The sequence below is a fragment of the Suillus paluster genome (assembly GCF_016628075.1).
Source record: "Suillus paluster strain FC165 chromosome Unknown EDB91scaffold_31, whole genome shotgun sequence".
In the NCBI taxonomy this organism is placed as follows: domain Eukaryota; kingdom Fungi; phylum Basidiomycota; class Agaricomycetes; order Boletales; family Suillaceae; genus Suillus; species Suillus paluster.
In genome coordinates, this window is record NW_024537591.1 from 185042 (window position 1) to 205227 (window position 20186).

Consider the following 20186-nt stretch of genomic DNA (forward strand, 5'->3'; position numbering starts at 1 on the left):
AAGTACAAAAGGAAGGCTGCAGTGAAGGGAGCATCAGTAGAGTGTGATGGTGAATGCATGAACTTGCGAATAATGATCTGTAGCGTGGATAGAGCGCTGATTCGGAAGTGCTAATCTTTCGTTAACGAGTCTACTACTGGCTTCCCTTTTGTGCCGACAGCGATACGGCGATGCGCATCTCTCCTTTCGTCATGGAATAGGTGATAATGTACATGGCGATGGTGATGGACGGCGGTTGGCGGATTATCTGTACAAAATTTACGGCAGTATGTGCATCTAAGTGGGTGTTATAATTCACCAAAAGTCGGTTTGAATCAGCCGGAACTATTGACAAATCTGATAAGATGAGGTGTGGCTTTGCTTGATGTAAGGATGTACTGTATTGACGTTGCGTTGCGTTTCAGAGCATTGGACATGATGTGACGTTCGCGTCGAAATTGAGGACAGTCGAAGAGGAAATGGTGTATCGTCTCGTTGATATCGGGGCATGTGGGATAGGGGGAGTTTCGCTTTTGTTGATTTGATTCAGCAACTTGACGGCGACGCGACTGACAGACGCCCATTGTGGATGGACCCGGCGAGCTGATCCTGGAATAGTTGATTGTAACGGCTGCGCTTAGGTGCACGTTCAGTATACCATCCGTTTGTTTACTGTTGTCCTTATTTGCCCGACTTTCGTTGACTTGCTCGATATACGCTCATATCAGAGATATCCCTGACGTTACGGTCTTGACTGATATCGTCCACTCATTAGTTTATCTCGCCTCGATATTTCCCTATCTCTTACTTATCCTTCCTAGTCTCCCGACGCTCTTAACCGAAGCCATCAGGATAAAGACGAGGTATTACTATCGGTTACCACAACTTCACTGGTTCAGACAGTCGCACCATGGTCACTGGCTGTCTGAAGCGAACTCCGCTCGGTATTTGGCGTTGCGAGCCCATCTTTCCTACCAGGTATCGAAACTCCGCCACGGCAGACTCGAGCTGCTCTGTCACACCTTAACAACTATCTCAATCATTTCTCCACCAATTTTGATGATTCAACTTTATAGTAGCTTGGAATATGTGTACAATGATATGTGGTGAGATAGAATATTCATTGAGGCTAAATTGTGTGAGTTATTGCAAAGTGTCCGAACCAATACTTGTGATAGATGAATTATTGCCAATTTGAAATTATCTTATGTAATGCATTTATCCATGCATTTATCGATCGCATTCTCCATTCATTGACCGGGAGATGTCTAGACAGGGCCATAGTATCGAGTGGAAGGCATTTATTACAGAAATATGTACTATTCAATATGGTACACGATCAAATCACGGTCTCGACTCTCCACGACCTACTTATCAAGCAGTCATAGACATCCTCCACGTTGAGAGCGGGTCTCTCTTTCTCCTTTCCCGCCGGAACCTTCTTCTCGGCAATGATTGCCTTATAGGCTACTTGAAACCCAGTTTGCATATCCTGCATGTTGCTGGGAACCCTCTGCATGAATTCTTTGACCTCTAGAACTGCACGTTTGAGGGCATCAATGTCGCGGGCACGATGGGCTGCCGAGGAAGGTTCTAGCTGCTTGCGCAATCGCAAGCCCTTCTTGAGCGTCGCTCTGTAAAGCACGTTAGTCATTGTATGACGTTAGGTAAGTTAGGACTGACGCGATCCCGCTTCTCTGCCTGCCCAACTCCTCAAGCTTTTCATGCTTCTCCTCGTTAAGAAGGCCTTTCGTTTTCGCCTTGGCAGCGTGGGTCAGAGCAATGCCTCGTTCCAGGCACACCAAAAGGTGGGGCAATGGTCCAAGAAAAAGGAGGCGGTAATAACCCGGATACCAGTCAGATTCAGAAGACTGTGTCTCCTTGAAGCATCTCGTGAATATCGCAGCGAGTTCGGCATCCACCGCATGACTAGAGCGACGTCTAACGTAACGGCGATATGTGTTCTGAATCTTGAAAGCCGCCTTTTCTTCCTCCACCGATGGTCCATTAGAGCGTAGTGACTCGTCCAAATCAGGTGCCAGGGACGTTACCGCCTCATCCAAACTCTCCATCGCATCGCGAGTCTCGGCATCAGTATGCGCCACAACATCTTCCTCCCTTTCTTCCTCTCCCTCGAACTCTTGAGGTTGCGCTTCTTCTTTCTCATCGTGGACTTCCGTGTGATCTTTGGGATGCTCTAAGCGAGGTACAAAGGTAGGGGCCTCCACTCTCAGAGTAGACTGTGCGATTACTGCATAAGACGAAAGGAGATGGGGAATCTCGACGACCTTTTCGTATAAGATCCGACGAACTGGATAGTTTCGAGCGCGATGGCTCATCGTTTTGTGGACAAGGTGCGCCAGATTGCTGACTCCTGTGTTGTTGTCGAAAGCCAGGAGAGCTCGCACGTAACCGTCTGAAGGGGGCACCCGTCCTGGCAAGGGTGTCATGTACCTGACCACGTCATCCACAAGTTTCCGATAGTTAGCTGTACGCCAATTTGAAGGAGGGTTGTTCTTGTGTAGAAAAAGTATGATCTTGTCTACTTTGTCCTTGATGAGGCGGCTCCTAGTATTATGGGCAACTAATGAATTGAATTCAGCAGCCAGTGGGTTTTGAGAAAAAAACAGCAAACGTACCAAGGCAGAGAATTCTACAGCTGCATAATATGTAATTAGTTTGCACATTGTCGACGAGCAGGTACTAAGATGAACTTACATCCGGGAAATGAAAATATTGCGGAGAATAGGCGTAAATTTAGTATGGTTCAGCCAGAGGAATTCTGCCCAATCGTAGTCTCAGAAGGTCTCTCGAGAGTGGAGAAACTCACCCATGCCAGCCTCTATGCGCAATGCTTCGACTAGCCTTGCTATCTCATCCAGAAGCGTGCCCATGAGAAGCAGCCTAGCTTCTTTCTCCGCAGTGAATTTGTGGGGAGACAGTAACCAGTTACATGGAAGGACGACATCATGGAGGGGAAGCTGATTAAACGCCGGGTCCATTCGGTACTTAATTACAAAGGCGCTGCAGATGTCCTCGATGCAGTCACACAGCACGGAGAGGTTGGTAAACAAACGATTGTTGAGGACATGCCTAAATTACACTTAGCATAGTACACACAGAGACAAGGAGCAAGCTTACAGAAGATACAGAATTCCCGATGAGATGCTGCTGTAGCTAGCTCCTTGGTAAGAGTTGAACAAGTCACGAACCATATAGCGATCGTCTATTTTGCGATGCAGTTCGACCGGTCCGGAGACCATACATTTTGCCCGACAGATGTAGCCAGATGCGTCATTCCTGTCACAAGCAAAACCTAGACTAGTAATCCTCATCAGTGCCGTCAAAAAGTGACTCTGGGTATAGAATGGGTCGAGCGAGTAGAAGGATTCGCGGATCCACAGCTTCACCACTTTCATGCCATCTAAACGAAATGGCATTAGACTCATGTCAAGGTCCGCGAGAGAACCTTGAATGAAGAAGGGTGGATTAAGTGCCTCGTAAAGATGACTGAGCCAGTCCCTCATGCTGATCAAGAGGTTAGCATAGATACCCGATCGTAGGCTACCTCAAGGCGCACCTATCGCGTCGGTCAATGTATGGGTGAGAGGAATACATCAATTGCAAGATGAGAATCTGCCAGATGTGGATGGCAACACGGGCGTTGTAATACATGCGATCCAATTTCGACATTGCGACATGCTCTTGGGGACAGTTTTCTCTTCGACACATCCCAGAAACAATGAATGGCAGGCACTGCGAGAAAACGGGGGATTGGCAACACATAGCATCCATCGCCGACACTTTGTCTTTCAAGACAGTTCGAATCGATAATTGTAGCAGCTCCGTGATGTTTCTGCGAGAGGCTCGATACCCGGACGGATGTTCCGATACCAAAGCGATTCCTTGGCGAATTTCCATCACACTGCTGTGGAGGAACGTTCCACTTGGTATGAGAAACTCATCACCGGACAGCTGCACCATAGGAGAACAGTCTCTGAATGCCTCGATGTTCTATAGGGTCAGGGAAGGTTGAAATCAGATAGAGCAGTCGCGTATAGGCGTGAAACTGTTGGAGAAACCGTTGCATTTCATCGACCGCAAAAGATCGAATGTCCGTAGCTCGAGAGAAGACATGGTCCAAACACAGGAGAGCCGCTGGCTGGTTGTTATGTTTCTCGAAGGCAAGCGCGAGATTTGCTAACTGCTTATCATTTCCGCGTAAGATGCTCTGAAACATCGAGATCTGGATGCCAATCAGTTCAACCGGTACACTTCGGGACTGCTTATACGTACTAGATCCTGCGTCACGGGCTTTAGTTTGCTCGTCTGTAGCTGATCAGCGAGAGTGATGAAATGCTGGAGTGACCCGTCAGCAAAGGCAACCTTTGCAGATATTCTAAAGGAGCATTTGCGCCAGAGGTGTTCCAAAATAGTGTCAGCCGCACGAGCAGTGGAATCGACATTGCCGTTGTCCTTGATGAATGCTCGGACAGCTTCCAGGGGCCGGTTCTCTGATAAATGCAGCTCTGCGGCCTCATAGTACCTTGAGTGAGATTCAAGTAGTGAAGCACGAGCATAATCCAGATCATAGTCCTCCAGAAACTCGAGTTCCTCATCGAATGTTGAGAAGAGAGGTAAGGGAGCCCTGCGCAATTGCTATTGAACAACATCATACTCGAATTGTGGAGACTTACTGAGTGTTGTTCCTGCTGCAGTAAAAGAGTCTGCACACAGTCCGTAACTCCGCAGAGGTCTCTTCAGGTATATTCGTGCCATGGTCATTAAGGACATGAAGTGTCCTGTCAAAACGTCCAGCCTTGCGATATCTCTTCGCTGCTTGCTCAAACTCTTGAGCCTTGAGATAGGCCTCGGCAGCTTTGAGATCATCCCCTCCTCGAACGTAGCAGTCTGCTGAGTTGCGATAATATTGGAGCCTCTGGTTCCCCGTCGCGGCCGCACCACAATCAGTAAAGGCATCGGCTGCCACGACAAAAGCTCTTTTTTGGTCGTTGAGTGAGGCCACTCCGACACTAGAGCGTGCTACTTCTCGCAGTTGATAGGTTTCACAGACCTTCACCTCACGACGAAGGCCAGCACGTTCAAAGCAATGCATAGCCTGTGAATACCGCTTGTGCAAGAATAGTGAATGCCCGAAGGTTTCCCATTCTTTTGGAGTCGAGGATACAGCTAGATGAGGAACATCGGTGCCGGGAGTACAATTCTGAACCTGATCTCGAGAGGTCCAGAATATCTAAAGGGAAACGATTATCAGATCGAGTAAAACCTACACGCTGCTCTAACGTACACGCATCGGGTCTGACTTATCAGACTTGTCGACGATCCACATGTTCTTCCTTGCTCGGGTGATCCCCACATAAAGAAGCTTGAGCTGATAAAAGTAAGGCGGAGTTTATTCCTTCATCGAACACCAGTACGCCTACCTCGCTGCAAACCCCAGCGTAACGTGCCTCGTCACGATCGAAATTCGGTGCATGTGCTTGACCCTCTACCCCATTGAGAACTATGCGCCAGCGCGACAGATCTACAACGGAATCCTCGAAAAAGTTGTACAACAGCACCTGACCGAAGTCAGACACCCATCAGATAGCTAAGATTAGCTTTCTCACATCATTGAACTCCAGGCCTTTACTCTCGTAAAGCGTCCTGCGACACGTGGGCATGAAAACCACGCAGTAAAGGCAGTTGTAAGACGACTCACATAATCAGTCCAATATCGCCTACTTGTTCTCGCAACTTCTGACGTGCTGCATCATCACGCACGAGTATGCCTAAGATAGCTTGTCAGCGTATGATAAAATCTTGAACCAATTCCTTTACACTGCTGGGCTCCGAACTCGATGTGGCTTCCACTGCGAGAATCCTCAGTAGGGGAACAAAGGATGTCGGTCAGGGCCTACTCACCTCGCCCCGAACAAGAACTGCTCATAACGAACGGTGTCTTTGTCCCAACCGGTGAAAAATACAGGCTTCAGCCCGTCAACCACCCCCTTTTCTGGCTGTAGGTTATCGATTGTGTTGGGCCAGAATCTTGTGATGATTTCGATCACAGAATGAGCGCAGTTGACGATGCCCCCGTGTGACCTGTAGTTGATTGCCAATTGAAACATCGTGGGCTGGCAGAGAGATGCTACAGCGGAGTTGACAGAAGTATTTTGCTGCTGTAAGAAGATATCAATTCGGACCCGGAAGATAAGTTATTGTTCGCTGACCTCTACACGGTAGAGGAACGCTTTCAGATCGTCGAACCTGAAAGAACTCCCAGCAGAGATTGTCTGTGCGGTATCTCCAGCCCAGAACAAACCGTCTGGATTCCTGCATAGTTGCCTCAAGACTACAACAGAAAGTTCAAAAGGGATCTTCATCATTGAAGTGGTAGCTACTTACAGAGCGCGTCGATCAGAAGGTTGTCTTGCGCTTCGTCGACGTACCTGGCGCAGGCGGTCAGGAACTGGCTACGCTGGTGGGGACAATACGTACAGATAATCGATCTGTTGGCCAGGGAATCTTTGGCTCCGCAAAACCTTGAGTATTGCTTGCGTGCTATTTGGGCATATATCATGATATTCCGTGGATAAGGAATAAGTCGGTACCGATCCGCAACATCGTGATGACGTCGCTGCCTCTTGAATTTAGTGTAACTCTCGAACATGTCATACAGAATCCCCCTCTGATTCGCAAAATTCGGGTTGGAACGATGAGGAAGGCGTAGATAATTCGGGCGATCGAGAACCCCGTCAGGACAGCTCAGCGCAGTGTTCGGAGCCTTTGACGATCCCTGTAGAGATATTCAGGAAATGCTGATGTCAAGATGAGAAAGAATTGTACTCACCCATAAATTCGCTGAAAACCAACCACGGGTCTGGTGGGGAAGTGTCAGTACATCATCATCATCATGACAAAAGAAAAGGACATTACTAAGGTTCTTAGTGAGATTCTGCGGAAAATGAGGCCAATATTGATTTGCGAATACTTCATAGGTGACGAAAGAGTCATGCGCCTCAGCATCATCAGCAATGAAGAAAAGTTCTGCGCTATCTCTCGTTTCGGGGTTGTCCTTGCTCAAGATATCTGCCGCGACCATCTTCGCCAACTAAAGAAGCAAATGAGCTAAGGGACTGCCTGGACGACGGATGGGGACATACTCGATCAAAAGTCACAAAAAGAGGAAAGTGCTTGTCCTCAAGCTCGCTGTATTTCATGGGTATAGTCATCTGCGATTCGGGCATGTCATCGAGATCAACAAGGCCCTCCTGGACAGCTTGTGCCTTCATTGTCGCAAGTTCCTGCAGAGTATAGCCTGCCAGCGCCAGAGACTCAAGAAGCTTTGTGAAATACTCTTCCACCTTCGCGGCGAGCACTCTGGATTTGGTTACAAAGATTTGGCGCGGTTTGGGCATACCGACAGCACTCATCTCCCAAGCTCGCTGAATGCCGAGAATCTTGAACAGCATCGTCGTGGTTTTTCTGGTTAGATGTGATAAATAGGTCACTGATCTCAAGGGCATGAGTCTTACCCTGTACCGCTGCGACCCAAGACGTAGCACGACGTGGTATTCTCAACAATCTTTAGTTCTTGAGGTCTGAACCGGCATCGATCAGTAATTCATTGCATTGGGGCGGAACTTACGTGAGCATGAAGACGTGTTGTACGTCTTGGTTCGCGATGAGACCTTTTGCAAGAGATGAGAAGCCATGACCAGTCGGCTACATGATCACTCACTATGCAGAAACGCCTAAAAATACCAAGTCAGTATGCCTGCCGAAGAACCGTGTGGATAAGCTTACTTGCGAGAATGCGACGTATTTCTCCAAACTAGAAAATTGTTAGATGGAAACCAAATTGTATAAAGATGACAAGAATTCATACACAAGCAAAGAGTGAAGCTGTGCCATGGGTCAATCATTGCGCGAATGAAAGATGAAAACACTCAACGTGGTCCATGTCCTTATCACTAAGATCGAGCGGGCTTCCTGGGCATTCTGGCTCAGGTTCTGCCGGCGGGAATGACGCTGGCAGAATGACGCTATCATTAGAAAGCGCTGGTCTATTCCGAAAGATGACCCTGTAAAAGCAACTATTCACTGAATTGCATCAAGAGCTGAAAAACGTACTCACCTTCTACGATATTCTCTGCCCTTGCGTGCGAGATGACTCCCCAACGCATCCCATATTCTGCCAAGCTGAGCATGCGTATAAATGCCGTAGACCTTGATAACTGGTATTCACGTGAGCGCTAATAACGGATACATGTGGTTGCTCTTGATAACTCACCTTGTCTCTCGAACTGTCGAGAGTCCGGTCTCAGCATGATGCTTGCTATTGATGGAAGAACGACCCACCTCTCCGTCATGGTCAGGGACACAATCAATCTGGTACTGTGAGAAAAAGTTGGTTGTCTCCTGCTCTAAGTAGCGTATGCAAAATTACACGTACTACCAATCGTAGGTCCCTTGTCATCTTGGCCTCATGGATAGGAATGCCGGCATCCGGTCCATTAAGTCGCTTGTGGTTATCATCTGAGAAATGACCATTCGATAGCTGTCTGTGGCAAAGATGAGATCATTGCAGCCAAATGCATCTGAAGACAGACTTGATCTTCTTGACGATGATCTGGAATATCTTCACATCCGCTCGACGGAATTCACGCAAATTTTTATAGGCCTCGGTGGATATGAGGATTCGCCACTCTCCGAACCCATCCGCGTTGTCGAAGTAAAGGGCAGCCTTCATGGGCTGCACCATTGGATACGCGTTGGGTCGGTTTGTTGAGTTCTCGACATCGTCGGTGGACGAAAATGCAGGCGCGACATCCTTGGCGGACTCTCCTACATTTGGGAGGAGTAAGGCTTTGATGTCGCCTGCTAATTCCGTCCTCCGCAGAAGCGAGAGGTAGAACTTACGGGGAACTGTCAGGGAAAACATTAAAAGGCTGTGAATATGCGCACCGAGAGGACTTGCTTCAGCTCTGCAAGAATATGAACGGACAACGCTGCGGCCGCGTCACTCGTGGTAGGCACAGCCACATCGAGCCTGAAGAAGAGTGATGTGTCGATAGTCACATGCTGAGGTTTCTGGCGATTTCGCTTGCGCATTTTCTGAGGCATTTTCATTTTGACAAATCCATCATCAGGTTCGACGTCGAAGAGATCGCTCTCGTCTTCAAATGAATTGGCGTTGGAAAATTTCATAGTGCTCAAGGCACAAAGTAAGGGTAAAGCGCCCGCTATGAAGCCTCTGTGGCGGCTGATGTCCCTTGAGACTTCTGTCTCCAAAGACTCAACTGGCAAGGCTAAAAGATATATAGACAAATTGTCTAGAATCTTGCTCGCAAGGGATGAAGGATATTCTTGAGATTTGGTAGGAAAGTCTGTCAAGATCTGCGAGATCATTCTCTCGGAGCGATTCCAAACTATTACAGAGTCAGAGCTGGTGGCGCAAGAAAGTCTGTGAGATACCAGAAATGATATAGGCAAAAACATGGGGTGGTGAGAGTAGATGTTCGATCGTGGCTTGTAATCCAGTTGCACCTGAAGTTGAGATTGCATCCAGATGATATAAGGCGGCTCTAAGTCCTGCCTCGTTGAAAATTCGATCTTTGGAGAATAAGTCCAACATGGTCTGTTGAACGATAGGTACTTGTGATATTGAAGCACCCGTATGAGTTGGGTATACCAACAAATCAAGAGGTACAAAGGTACAAGGAAGTGCGTCGCAAAGCAAGCTCCGCAACGAGGCTGTTCTTATTGTCGAGCGAGCGCTCTGTTTAAACTTCCGAACACGTTGGGGCGCAAATCGTGCACCTAAAATTGACACCTGTGGGCAACCTGAAGCTGTATGAGCGACAAACTTGGACCCTCAATACATCCGCAAAGAAGAACGCTTACGTACAGGTGGAAGAAGAGGTTCTGCTATACAATTACAAGTAGGATAAAGAACACAAGACACGTTTATCTGCGACTCCCGACGTAAAAATTAGAATGAGTTTATGATAATCGAATGATAATGTAGTTGTTCCGTACGTAGGACCGCGTACATAGGATCGAAGAACTTTCTATTACGTAATAACATGCTGCGGCTACTCCCGTAATGTTGTGTGGCACTGAATAACAGCGACAGGTGGTTTCGCAGTGACGCACTCGAATATTGAATTCCTGCTCGCTGGCCATCTACTCAATACTTCATCTGGTCTGTTTCTTAATCTTGTAGATGGACAAACGCATCTCATAAACTAGCAAAGATATTCTAGAATGCCTCCCCCACACTATGATTTCCTCATCAAGGTGAGCACGCTGTATACACACTACACGCCTCAAACGCATAACTTGCTTCGCAGCTGCTCTTGATTGGTGACTCAGGTGTGTTTGTTACGTGGTTCTATCCAGCATGTTCAAAATTTTAAGTTGTTGTTAGGTGTTGGAAAGTCTTGTCTTTTGCTCCGTTTCTGCGACGATGCGTGGACACCCTCGTTCATCACCACCATCGGCATTGACTTCAAGATCCGTACAATCGAGCTAGATGGAAAGCGTATTAAGCTTCAAATTGTGCGTGCCGTCATCCCAGAACTGTTCGCTTCACAAGTCTGACCTGTGTCGTACAGTGGGACACGGCTGGCCAGGAGCGGTTTAGAACTATAACGACTGCGTACTACCGCGGAGCAATGGGTATTCTTCTTGTGTATGACGTCACGGATGAACGATCCTTCAACAGTGCGCGCTATTAGCACCTCCCTTGCTATTTTCCCATCCTGATGTGCATCTCTCCAGGTATCCGCAATTGGCATGCTAACATTGAACAACACGCATCAGAGGGTGTCAATAAGATACTCATTGGTAATAAGTCAGATTGGACAGACAAGCGAGCTGTAACAGAAGACCAGGGACGTGAACTTGCCAACGAACTTGGCATGAAGTTTATGGAGACGTCTGCCAAAGTGAATGACGGTGTGGAAGAGGCCTTCTTCACCCTTGCAAGGTTTGTCGCATTTGACTACATTGCGGACTTCACTCTCAATTGCCGATGTACAGGGATTGCAAGACTCGGCTCATCGACTCTCAAGCCGACTCAGCTGCCTCACTGGGAGGTGCATCCCACGCAGATGGGTCAGTGAAAGTCAATCAACCTGCGACTTTGGCGTCGACTGGTTGTTGCTCATGAGCACCTATGTTGGATGTGGTGATAGTAGTACGATCCGAGATCCTCTTGTTCATCTTTTGCAAACTATTTCACGTTACCTCCGTATTCCCCCTCCATGTAATACTGTTCTACCTCGTTACACGGTGCTGTTGACTGAATAGCTGCACTAGTATTTGATGCTTTGACTTGCTGCGGAGTGCTGAAGTGTCGAAGTTGTGAGATGGACGACTGTAGCTGTGGCACTTGAGCCAAAGGTAATATTGTTGTGATTCCCCAGCAGTGATTATCCTCTTTCATCCCGGGAGTACATTTGTAGGTATGCCAGACTTTCTCTGAAATCAATCTTCGTGCGGTGTAGGTAACTGGACATATAGAATCACTCGCTGCAGATCAACCTCGAAGCTGAAAATAGTTAAAGGTACAACCGCGGAGCCGCAGTGTCTTCATGTTTGCTAGAGTGCCGGGACATATCAGTGGTATTAACGAGCGTAGCACTTGAAGCACCTATGACTAGGCAGGTGAGGAACTTTGCAGACTGGTTTTAGCTCGATATTTAGCAGGCATGGCACCGGTGGATCTCTGTATCAAGGTCAGTATTGACGAAAGTAACAGGTTATTATTGAGAGATCGTACATCCCATATTGATCCGCAAATACTGCTGCTTGGCGATTCAGTTATTGCTTTAAGGTGAACAAAAGCTCAAGTAGCCGTTGCAACTGCAGGTGTTGGCAGATCGAGTCGGGCGCTGCGCTTCAGCGATGAGGTTTGGTCCCCTTCGTTCATTCAACGATCGGCATCGACTTGAAGACACGAAACATCGAAGGAAAGTACGTCCGCATTGAGACGGTGAGTAAAGTTCAACTTCGACGGGGCTACGGATCGGGTACGAGGACTAAAGTGGTACCAGTGGGACACGGCAGGGCAGGAACGGTTTCATGCAATAACCAACGCACACTACCGCTGGATCGATGGCATTGTGACGTCACGAATCAAACGTCTTTTGACAGTAGTGAGTAAGACCTTTGTTGGACGTTTGGACCGCTCGCCTTAGTCACATAGACATCCGTACGTGGCACGAGCGTATCAAGTAGAATGCGTCAGAGTATGTCAATGCGATGCTCCTTGGGAAAGCAGGTCACAGAGACGAATTGTAATGGAGGAACTATAACAGATGAACTGGGCATCAAATTCATGGAGACTCATCAGCAAAGTCGGACGAGGGCGTAGACGGTGCATTCTTGGCTATGGGGCTCTTCGTGAGTGTTTTATTTGGCGAAGGGATTAGGTCCGATACAAGCATGGTGAGGGGCAAAGAGAACCGACACGAACGCAAGAACACTAGGAGACAGCTTACTGAAATCTTGGCAAGATTTTAATCGTATTCGAGAATAAGTATATAGCGTCTGACAAGTACAAAGAGCAAAACGTTTAAATTGTGGTCAGCGGCATCTTTTGGAGCCGAGTGGTACTTAGTAATTTACCGAAAGCGGTGTTGTGACACCGCCACCGACGCGATTACCAGTTCCCATTTGTAGGTTTTAAGATTTCATTGACACTTGCTCTAATGCTCTCATCTGCCCTCCCTTCTTCCCCGTGTTCAGACTTTCGTTACTTTCTATTTGAAAACACATCGAAAAACATACAGCAAATGGTCCCAGAGATATGCGTCACCACCCGCCGCGCCTGGAAGGTACAGATGAAACGTGAACAGGAGGCTACGGGTTCACAGGCACACCTATCTCCACCTACCCCAGTTTCTGCCGAGACATCACCAGAAGCTGACGAGCCAGCTCACATCGCGCGTATAGCAGGTCCTTCAAAGCGACCTAGAATATTGTCAATCGCGCCCGAGCCCACATTATACCCCCCGAAGCCCAAGAAACGCGCGACTACGAGCGTGTCTTCGTCGCGTGCTCAAAGTCGACAACGTTCCGAGACTCTTGATATCGAGTCTATATACCGAAGCAGTCGTTCTCGATCAACGTCAACTTTTCCCCCGCCTGATCTCCTTCGTCATCGACAGTTGTGGATAACTGAGGACGGGTCGCCAGGTGAGAACTTTGTCAGTGCCGCGTCTGTAATAAAGATATTGTCGCGATCATACAAGACTTGTGAGAGTCCATGCATCTCTTGCAGATTTCATTTGAATTTATACTTATTGCAGATTTCAAGAATTCGGACGATCCCAGCGACACGTCATTTGAAGCTGAATCTTATCCTGCTGCTGAACTCGAGTATCCTAATGCTAATGCCTGTGAGACGTGCGTTTCGCGCGGTGTCTTATTCTACTTTTTACTGATTCACATTGCATGCAGCTATTATTTACTGGCTCCTAAGGACCCAGATCACTATAACCCCATCATGTGCTTAGAACAATCCCTATATACTATCTTCGAATGTACGTTACTACCATCACCAGTTACAAGCGTGGATTCTGATCCAATACCAGGCTACCTTACGCCCGCGCAGCAAGCGCTATTTGGAACATTACCCACAGATTTTCTACAAGATGTCGATAATACACCGCCATCCTCACCGCTCACGCAGCTCTCGGGTGATTCAGAGCAATCAAGTCCTGTAAAATTCCCTTCGTACGACCCTTGCGGAACAAATCACTTGCGTATCCTCCAGCGTTCCATCCGACGGCGTGACGGTCCGCTTTTCCTTTCTACCATGCAAAATATTAACCAGCTCCTCCGTGCGCTGAAATACCCGCCGCTTCCATCGGACCCGTTTGCACCGGCCCCTCCGAATGTACTCATAGAGGCTATCAAAAATTGGCCATCAGGCGGGATTCCCAACCGGGTGCTCATGCGCATAATCGACGAAACATATCAACGCTCCGTGGGCCCGCATGCTCTGAAGTTGAACCGTTACGAAGCATTTTCGAGCGAGGTGTACGGCGAGCTGTTACCCTCGTTCACCTCGGATATCATTGCTGCTACACATCTCCACAAAGACTCCTTGTTTTTGGACTTGGGATGTGGAGTAGGAAATGTGCTCGTGCAGGCGAGCCTGGAAACGTGCTGCAGAAGCTACGGAATTGAGCTGATGCCTACTCCCGCGGAGGTGGGGAGAGAGCAGCTGAGGCAGATTAAGAAGCGGTGTAGGATGTGGGGACTTTCGATAGGAGAGGTGGAGTTAGAAGAAGGAGACATGCTGACTAGTCGGAGAGTCACTGAGTTGCTACCTCAGGCGGATGTTGTGCTGGTTAATAATAAGGTGTTCCAGCAGTCGCGTCAGTGAATTTTTTTATTTGTGCCTCAAAATATTGATCATATTACAGTAAACGAAGCATTACGCCCGCGGTTTCTTGATTTAAAAGAGGGCGCCATTGTTGTTTCCTTGAAGCCGTTCGTTTCCTCTCTCAATGCACGGGTTACTGAACGCAACGTGAGTGACGATGCCTACTCTTCATAAATTTTATCTCATGTGAATTTCGCAGGTGGATGATATAAGCGCGATCTTTGATGTCTCTGAACGATCCTACCGCTCTGGCAGCGTTTCATGGGGTAGCGGAGGTGGCTCATATTATCTACATCGAGTCGACCGGGCAGGCTATGCGGGCATCAAACAACAGTTTGAGAACCAGCGCGCGAGGAGTGCCCGTGCCTCACGGCGGTGACAATCTGCTTAGCGCACATTTTACCTTTACACAATCTATTGGTGCCGTTAGTGTTGACCTGTCATACGCTGGCAGTTGTGGTGTATCGTGAGGTACTGTATACACCCCCACTGGCCAACAAGTGGTCCTGATATACTGTTCAATTTATAGTCGGAGGGGATGACAAAAATCAACACGTTTATTTCTCTCGCCCGATGACTTGGAAACGGAGGATCTGCTGGAAATACTTCGAATGAAAGCTAAAGACACTGGAGCAACATAAAAGAATGATATGAAAATAATTAATGCGCAATAACAAGACAGCGTGACGGGATGTACAAAATCGACAGCTTCAGACTCATGACTGAGATGGCCCCGGCGGAGCTTCGAGGCGTTCCTATATGCGCAGGTCAGGTACTGAATCACGAAAATCATCGAGAACACACACTCTTGCAAGTTTCTGCCCTTCAGATAAAACAAGGAGACAAGACCGCAAGCCTTTCAAGCACCACTGCCTTTCAAGCCAGGCGAGCAAGTGACGATCCCAGAAGAGCTTGAATAAAGCGTTGAGCCTGCCATTCCATGGACTAGGAGCTCGCGAGAGATGGAAAGACCAATTTTGACATGCGTACTTCAGAGCGTCAGAGGTTGATCGGCTTTGTTCCCGTGCTTCTTTTGCAAAAATTGCAAACGCCGTCATAGCAGTAGATGACCTCTATGTCTGGTAAACGACGATCTTCTTGGAACGCATGTGTAGGGTGATCCTGGGGTTGAAATGCCAGGAAAGCCGGAAAGCCCAAGAAATCCGGCAAGTTCTTGAACTGTTCGATGACTTGAGAAGCTGGCCGTAAAGGTATTTCTGGGATGATTGTGTACTCGCTGACGGCTTCCAATGTGCTCGAGAATTCATCCACTGTTACCCAGACAGATGCTAAAGTCATCTGCCATGCTTGACTATGGGGCGTCTGTAGCCACTCTCGCCCGCTCTGTGTCTGCAGCCACATTTGCCCTGGCCATGTCTGCAGGCACTGTTGCCCTCCCTTGGTCTCCAGCCACTGTTGCCCTCCCTCGGTCTGCAGCCACTGTTGCCCTCCCTCGGCCTCCAGCCACTGTTGCCCTCCCTCGGTTTGCAGCCACTGTTGCCCTCCCTCGGTCTGCAGCCACTGTTGCCCTCCCTCGGTCTGCAGCCACTGTTGCACTCGTTCGGTCTGCAGCCACTGTTGCCCTCTCTTGGTTTGCAGCCACTGTTGCCCTCCCTCGGTGTCCAGCCACCGTCGCCCTCCCTCGGTCTCCAGCCACCATCGCCCTCCGTAGATCTCCAGCCACCATCGCCCCCTGTAGGTCTCCAGCCACCATCGCCCTCCGTCAGTCTGCAGCCACTGTCGCCCTCCATAGGTCTGCAGCCACTGTCGCCCTCCATAGGTCTCCAGCCACCATGGCCCTCCGTAGGTCTCCAGCCACTGTCGCCCTCCATCGGTCTCCAGCCACTCTTGTGCTCCATCGGTCTCCAGCCATTCTTGCGCTTCGTCGGTCTCCAGCCACTCTCGCGCTCTGTTGGTCTCCAACCACTCTCGCGCTTCGTTGGTCTCCAGCCACTCTCGGCCACCCTCTGCCTGCAGCCACTCTCGGCCGCTGTCGGTCCGCAGCCACTCTCGGCCACCCTCTGCCTGCAGCCACTCTCGCACGCTGTTGGTCCGCAGCCACTCCCGGCCACCCTCTGCCTGCAGCCGCTTTCGCCCGCTGTCGGTCCGCAGCCACTCTCGTACTCTGTTGGTCTCCAGCCACTCTCGGCCACCCTCTGCCTGCAGCCGCTTTCGCCCGCTGTCGGTCCGCAGCCACTCTCGCACTCTGTTGGCCCTCGGGGTCCACAGCCACACTTGCCCTCCTGGAGTATCCAGCCACTTTCGCTGTCTCTCGGTCTCCAGCCCCTTTTGCCCTCCGTTGGTCAGTAGCGACTCTCTCTCAGTCTTCAGTGACTCTTGCCCTCCGTTGGTCTCCAGCAACTGTCTCTCGGTCTCCAGTGACTCTTGCCTTCCGTTGGTCTCCAGCAACTCTCTCTCGGTCTCCAGCCCCTTTTTCCCCTCCGTTGGTCTCCAGAAACTCTCGCTCGCTCTGGGTGTCTAGCCATTTTGGCTCGCCAGAGTGTCCAGCGACTTGTCGCCATTTCTGAGCCCATAGCCACTCTCTCCCACTCTGCAGCCACTCTCCCCCGCTCTCGGTCTGTAGCCATGTGTTCTCCACGTGCGTTTGCAGCCAGTTCCCCCCATTGCGAGTGGGCAGCCAGTTCTCCCCCTCATCCGTCCGCAACCAGTCATTCCCTCCTTGGGTCTGCAGCCATACACATCCATCCGGGGTTTCTAGCCAGGACCGCGAACCCGGACCGCGAACTCCCCGAAGCCATAGCAGACCCGTAAGAACATGGAGTGGCTCTAGTGGCTCGACAACGAAGGCTAATAATTGTTGTAAACTCTGGGAGTCGTGGGTTTGCATAGTTTGGCTGTGCTCCGTCAATTCTAAGAGCGCATCGAGGAGGGCCGTGCTTTCCGGAATTTTCTTCACCATCAAACAGAGAGAGGAATGAACGAGTAGCGAATGGGGTGATGGAATATCGCGTACTTGGGGGAGGCTGCAGTTAGAGGGGTCGGAAACATAGTCACGGATGGACGAATGATATATATTCACGGGGAGATTGCTGTCGGTAGGAATATCCATGACAGAACGTAGTTGCATTAGTGTTATCTCGACATCAATGCCCTGAGCAGGGCCAAGGAGTCGAGAAATTTGTGAGATCGGTAGAGGATCAGCAAGGGCCACGACAACGGACAAGTGCAGGTATGCCCGCTTGGGGTTAGAACATGTGGAAAGGATGCGATCATATAACTCGTACACCTCCGTTCCTGGCAGCAATTCACTCGTTAGCTCGAGCAAGAGCTCAAGCCGATCCCGGGGATCGTTGTATCCATCATCGATAAACATCATCATCGTACTCGCCACGATGAAACGTCTGCCTGCTCGGCTTGCCAGGCGTGCAAGCTCATCCGCGGTGGGCTGCGGGAAATCGGGATGACGACTTTGCAGGTTTCTGAAGGAATGTTGCAAGAAAATATAGATGTCGTTGTCAACATCTGCGCCGTCTAATGAGATGGTCCCAAAAACGCCCTCCCCAGAAGTGTTCACTGGTATCTCGCACACCGGTGAGCGCATCTCGTCGTTTCGAATGGCTCTACGGATATGCTCTTCCAAGCGACTCGTGAGCAGAATGTGGATCACGAAGAGCTTGGCCAAGCAGGGAGATCAGGTCAGCGACGGTTTCGTGTTTACATTCATCAAGGGCATCGATAACAAACATCGGAGGCATACACTCGCACAGTCTGATTCGAAGCTTCCGGAGAGGTCGGCAAAAGAGCGCCTCCATCTGATCGCGAAGAGACGTGTCGGGGTCTAGAAGCGCAGGATTGTCGCGGATAGCTTTGTTTATGTCCTGCCGAATGCTGGGAAAATTTCTGGCAAGCTGGTAGGCAAGCGTCGCAAAGAAATGTCCAGTCGTGCTGCGTTGTGTGTGCTTGCGAGAGAAAAAGAATGTTCCCGCAAGTCTTGTTTCGATCTTCGTCTCCTCCGTCATTTTCAGAGATCTCATCCTTTCAGCTACAGTGAACGCAACAGCAGACTTCCCGACGCCTGCCGTGCCATGCAGCCAAATTATTTGACTCTTCTCTCGATTGTCCAACAATCCGTAGATGTAGTCGAGAAGGTCCACCCGGGTCCCTTCCAAACATTTTGGATGCGGCTGGCGTTCAGGGGAGTCATACTCAGCACCCGAGACAGCGACCCGAGACAGCTTCTCCCAAGGCCCTTCAGACGATTGAGGAACTGTTAATAATGAGGTCAGACCGCGAGAGGAGATAAGAGGAGATAAGAGAAGGAGATACTTGACACTGATCCTGGTCACTCATCGACGGAGATTGATGATAAAACGTGACGCAATCGTCGGGAAAATACTAGTTCTGTTCGACAGTGTGTCAGTTGGACATCTTATAGGTGACGGCTATCACGAGGGACGTACGCTTGATTGAAGAATCAAAGTCTAAGCTGTAACTTGAATTGTTTCAATGAAGCTATGTTTGGGCGTCAGGCTGTCCAGTCAGTGTGTTCAACGGTATTAGGCTAGGCAGCTCGGAAACGATCAATCTGTGGAGTGATAGTAATGTTTCAAGGCCGCTTGGAGCGAATGGATGGATGTTCGAATCGGTTGTAGGACTATGATCAGCTCGTTGAATGGTAGTGGAATGCAGCTGAGAGACAAGTGGGCGCTTGCCCGGTTGAAGGAAGACACGACTCACACGAGGCTGCCGGCCTTGTGCCGGAGTTCGACCAACCAGATATCGAGGTTTGAACGCACTCCAGGACCATCCAGTTTCGGGCGACACCCGCGCACTCTGAGCTACCCTCCTAGTAACAGATGAACCATTACGCACTGGGATCCTGAATGCCTGTCTTGTTCAACTTCACGCTATCGAGTGACACCCACGCTCTATAGTATGATATGCATGTTCTGGATGCAAAATTGCGAATGCAAGTCTCAGTAAGTCTCACACAATAATGTTTTCTCAGAAATTTCAAAACAAGTCCTGTAGAACTTCCCTCGTATGACTTTTGCAGAAACTCGCCTAGCGCTGGCGTTTCCATCGACCCGACGGCGTCATGTCAGCATGACGGTCCGATTTTCCTTTCCACCATGAAAAACACTAACCATCTCCTCCGTATGCCGAACTTATACCCGCTATTTCCATCTCACGTGTTGACATATGTGCCTCCGAATGTACTCATTGAGCTGTTGGAAATTCCCAATCGACAGCTGCCTGTTTAAATTTACGGACTCGGCACGCAGGTTTGAGAATGGAGTCTACCGTCCCCCGTTACTTGTCCGAAATATTTCGGTTCCTAAAAGTTGCGTAACTTTCAAGTCCGAGCAGATCTCCTTCATACTTTACTCCTTCAAGCGTTGTTCCTGGACACTTACCGAACAGGCTCTAAAGCTTAGTGGTATTTGATATTATTTGTTTGTGGCTTCGTTCCTTATCTGCCGTCGCAGTCACAACTGCCAAGCGCGCCGCCGATCTGCATGTCCCCGTTTCTTCTCTTAGAAGTTCCTCTCCCCTCCTCTCCCCTCCTCGTTCTGCGGACCTCACGAATCTCACTAGTGACAGCGCTTGGTTATCAGCCGCAAGTTCTCAACCCCGCTTCACCGGCATCTAATTGTCGCGATAACGTTCCAGTCGTGCTCACTGCAGTTTTAGAACTTGCACAGTCCCGGCGGTAGATCATTTGTTGTATCACTCGCGGGTCCTTCAAAAGAATATTACAATTATGACCCACACCTTAGTCGACACTATGCCTCATTACGCTCCCCGAAGCCCAAGAAACGCGCGACTTGAACTACGACTT

General features: G+C 49.3%; 4 protein-coding genes across 4 annotated transcripts; 2 read left to right on the top strand and 2 right to left on the bottom strand.

Moving 5' to 3' along the window:
- Positions 1–1318: 1318 nt before the first annotated feature.
- Positions 1319–9619, bottom strand: EDB91DRAFT_1082670 (uncharacterized protein; the record flags this gene model as incomplete). The annotated part of the gene is made up of 33 exons (XM_041315517.1): positions 1319–1613; positions 1663–2563; positions 2619–2638; positions 2698–2761; positions 2810–3072; positions 3121–3507; positions 3560–3993; positions 4276–4627; positions 4677–5233; positions 5288–5371; positions 5424–5561; positions 5610–5646; positions 5702–5771; positions 5821–5852; positions 5905–6161; positions 6213–6334; positions 6388–6431; positions 6481–6543; positions 6594–6778; positions 6833–6862; positions 6974–7093; positions 7146–7467; positions 7518–7583; positions 7631–7673; positions 7724–7736; positions 7789–7816; positions 7932–8066; positions 8116–8211; positions 8276–8379; positions 8438–8546; positions 8595–8899; positions 8950–9413; positions 9460–9619. 33 exons carry the CDS (start codon positions 9617–9619, stop codon positions 1319–1321), a joined length of 6300 nt encoding a protein of 2099 aa, XP_041176474.1.
- Positions 9620–10125: 506 nt separating this feature from the next.
- EDB91DRAFT_1137971 (rab-type small GTP-binding protein) lies at positions 10126–11342 on the top strand. Its single transcript, XM_041318874.1, has 6 exons — positions 10126–10284; positions 10338–10359; positions 10415–10545; positions 10602–10710; positions 10768–10975; positions 11029–11342. The coding sequence occupies exons 1-6, from the start codon at positions 10252–10254 to the stop codon at positions 11156–11158; spliced, it is 633 nt and encodes a 210-aa protein (XP_041176475.1). The 5' UTR covers positions 10126–10251; the 3' UTR covers positions 11159–11342.
- A 1916-nt stretch (positions 11343–13258) lies between these two features.
- Positions 13259–14762, top strand: EDB91DRAFT_1237708 (S-adenosyl-L-methionine-dependent methyltransferase; the record flags this gene model as incomplete). Its single annotated transcript, XM_041321614.1, has 4 exons — positions 13259–13398; positions 13453–14375; positions 14424–14530; positions 14583–14762. The coding sequence occupies 4 exons, from the start codon at positions 13259–13261 to the stop codon at positions 14760–14762; spliced, it is 1350 nt and encodes a 449-aa protein (XP_041176476.1).
- A 310-nt stretch (positions 14763–15072) lies between these two features.
- On the bottom strand, positions 15073–15682 carry EDB91DRAFT_1137983 (uncharacterized protein; the record flags this gene model as incomplete). Its single annotated transcript, XM_041318875.1, is given in 3 exon segments — positions 15073–15133; positions 15139–15413; positions 15472–15682. The coding sequence occupies 2 exon segments, from the start codon at positions 15680–15682 to the stop codon at positions 15139–15141; spliced, it is 486 nt and encodes a 161-aa protein (XP_041176477.1). The 3' UTR covers positions 15073–15133.
- Positions 15683–20186: the final 4504 nt, after the last annotated feature.

Coding starts and splice junctions, on each gene's coding strand:
- EDB91DRAFT_1137971 (XM_041318874.1), top strand. CDS start 10,252: ATGCCTCCCCCACACTATGATTTCCTCATCAAG. Junction 10,711..10,767: donor GGATGAACGATCCTTCAACA/GTGCGCGCTATT, acceptor GCATCTCTCCAG/GTATCCGCAATTGGCATGCT. Junction 10,976..11,028: donor GCCTTCTTCACCCTTGCAAG/GTTTGTCGCATT, acceptor GCCGATGTACAG/GGATTGCAAGACTCGGCTCA.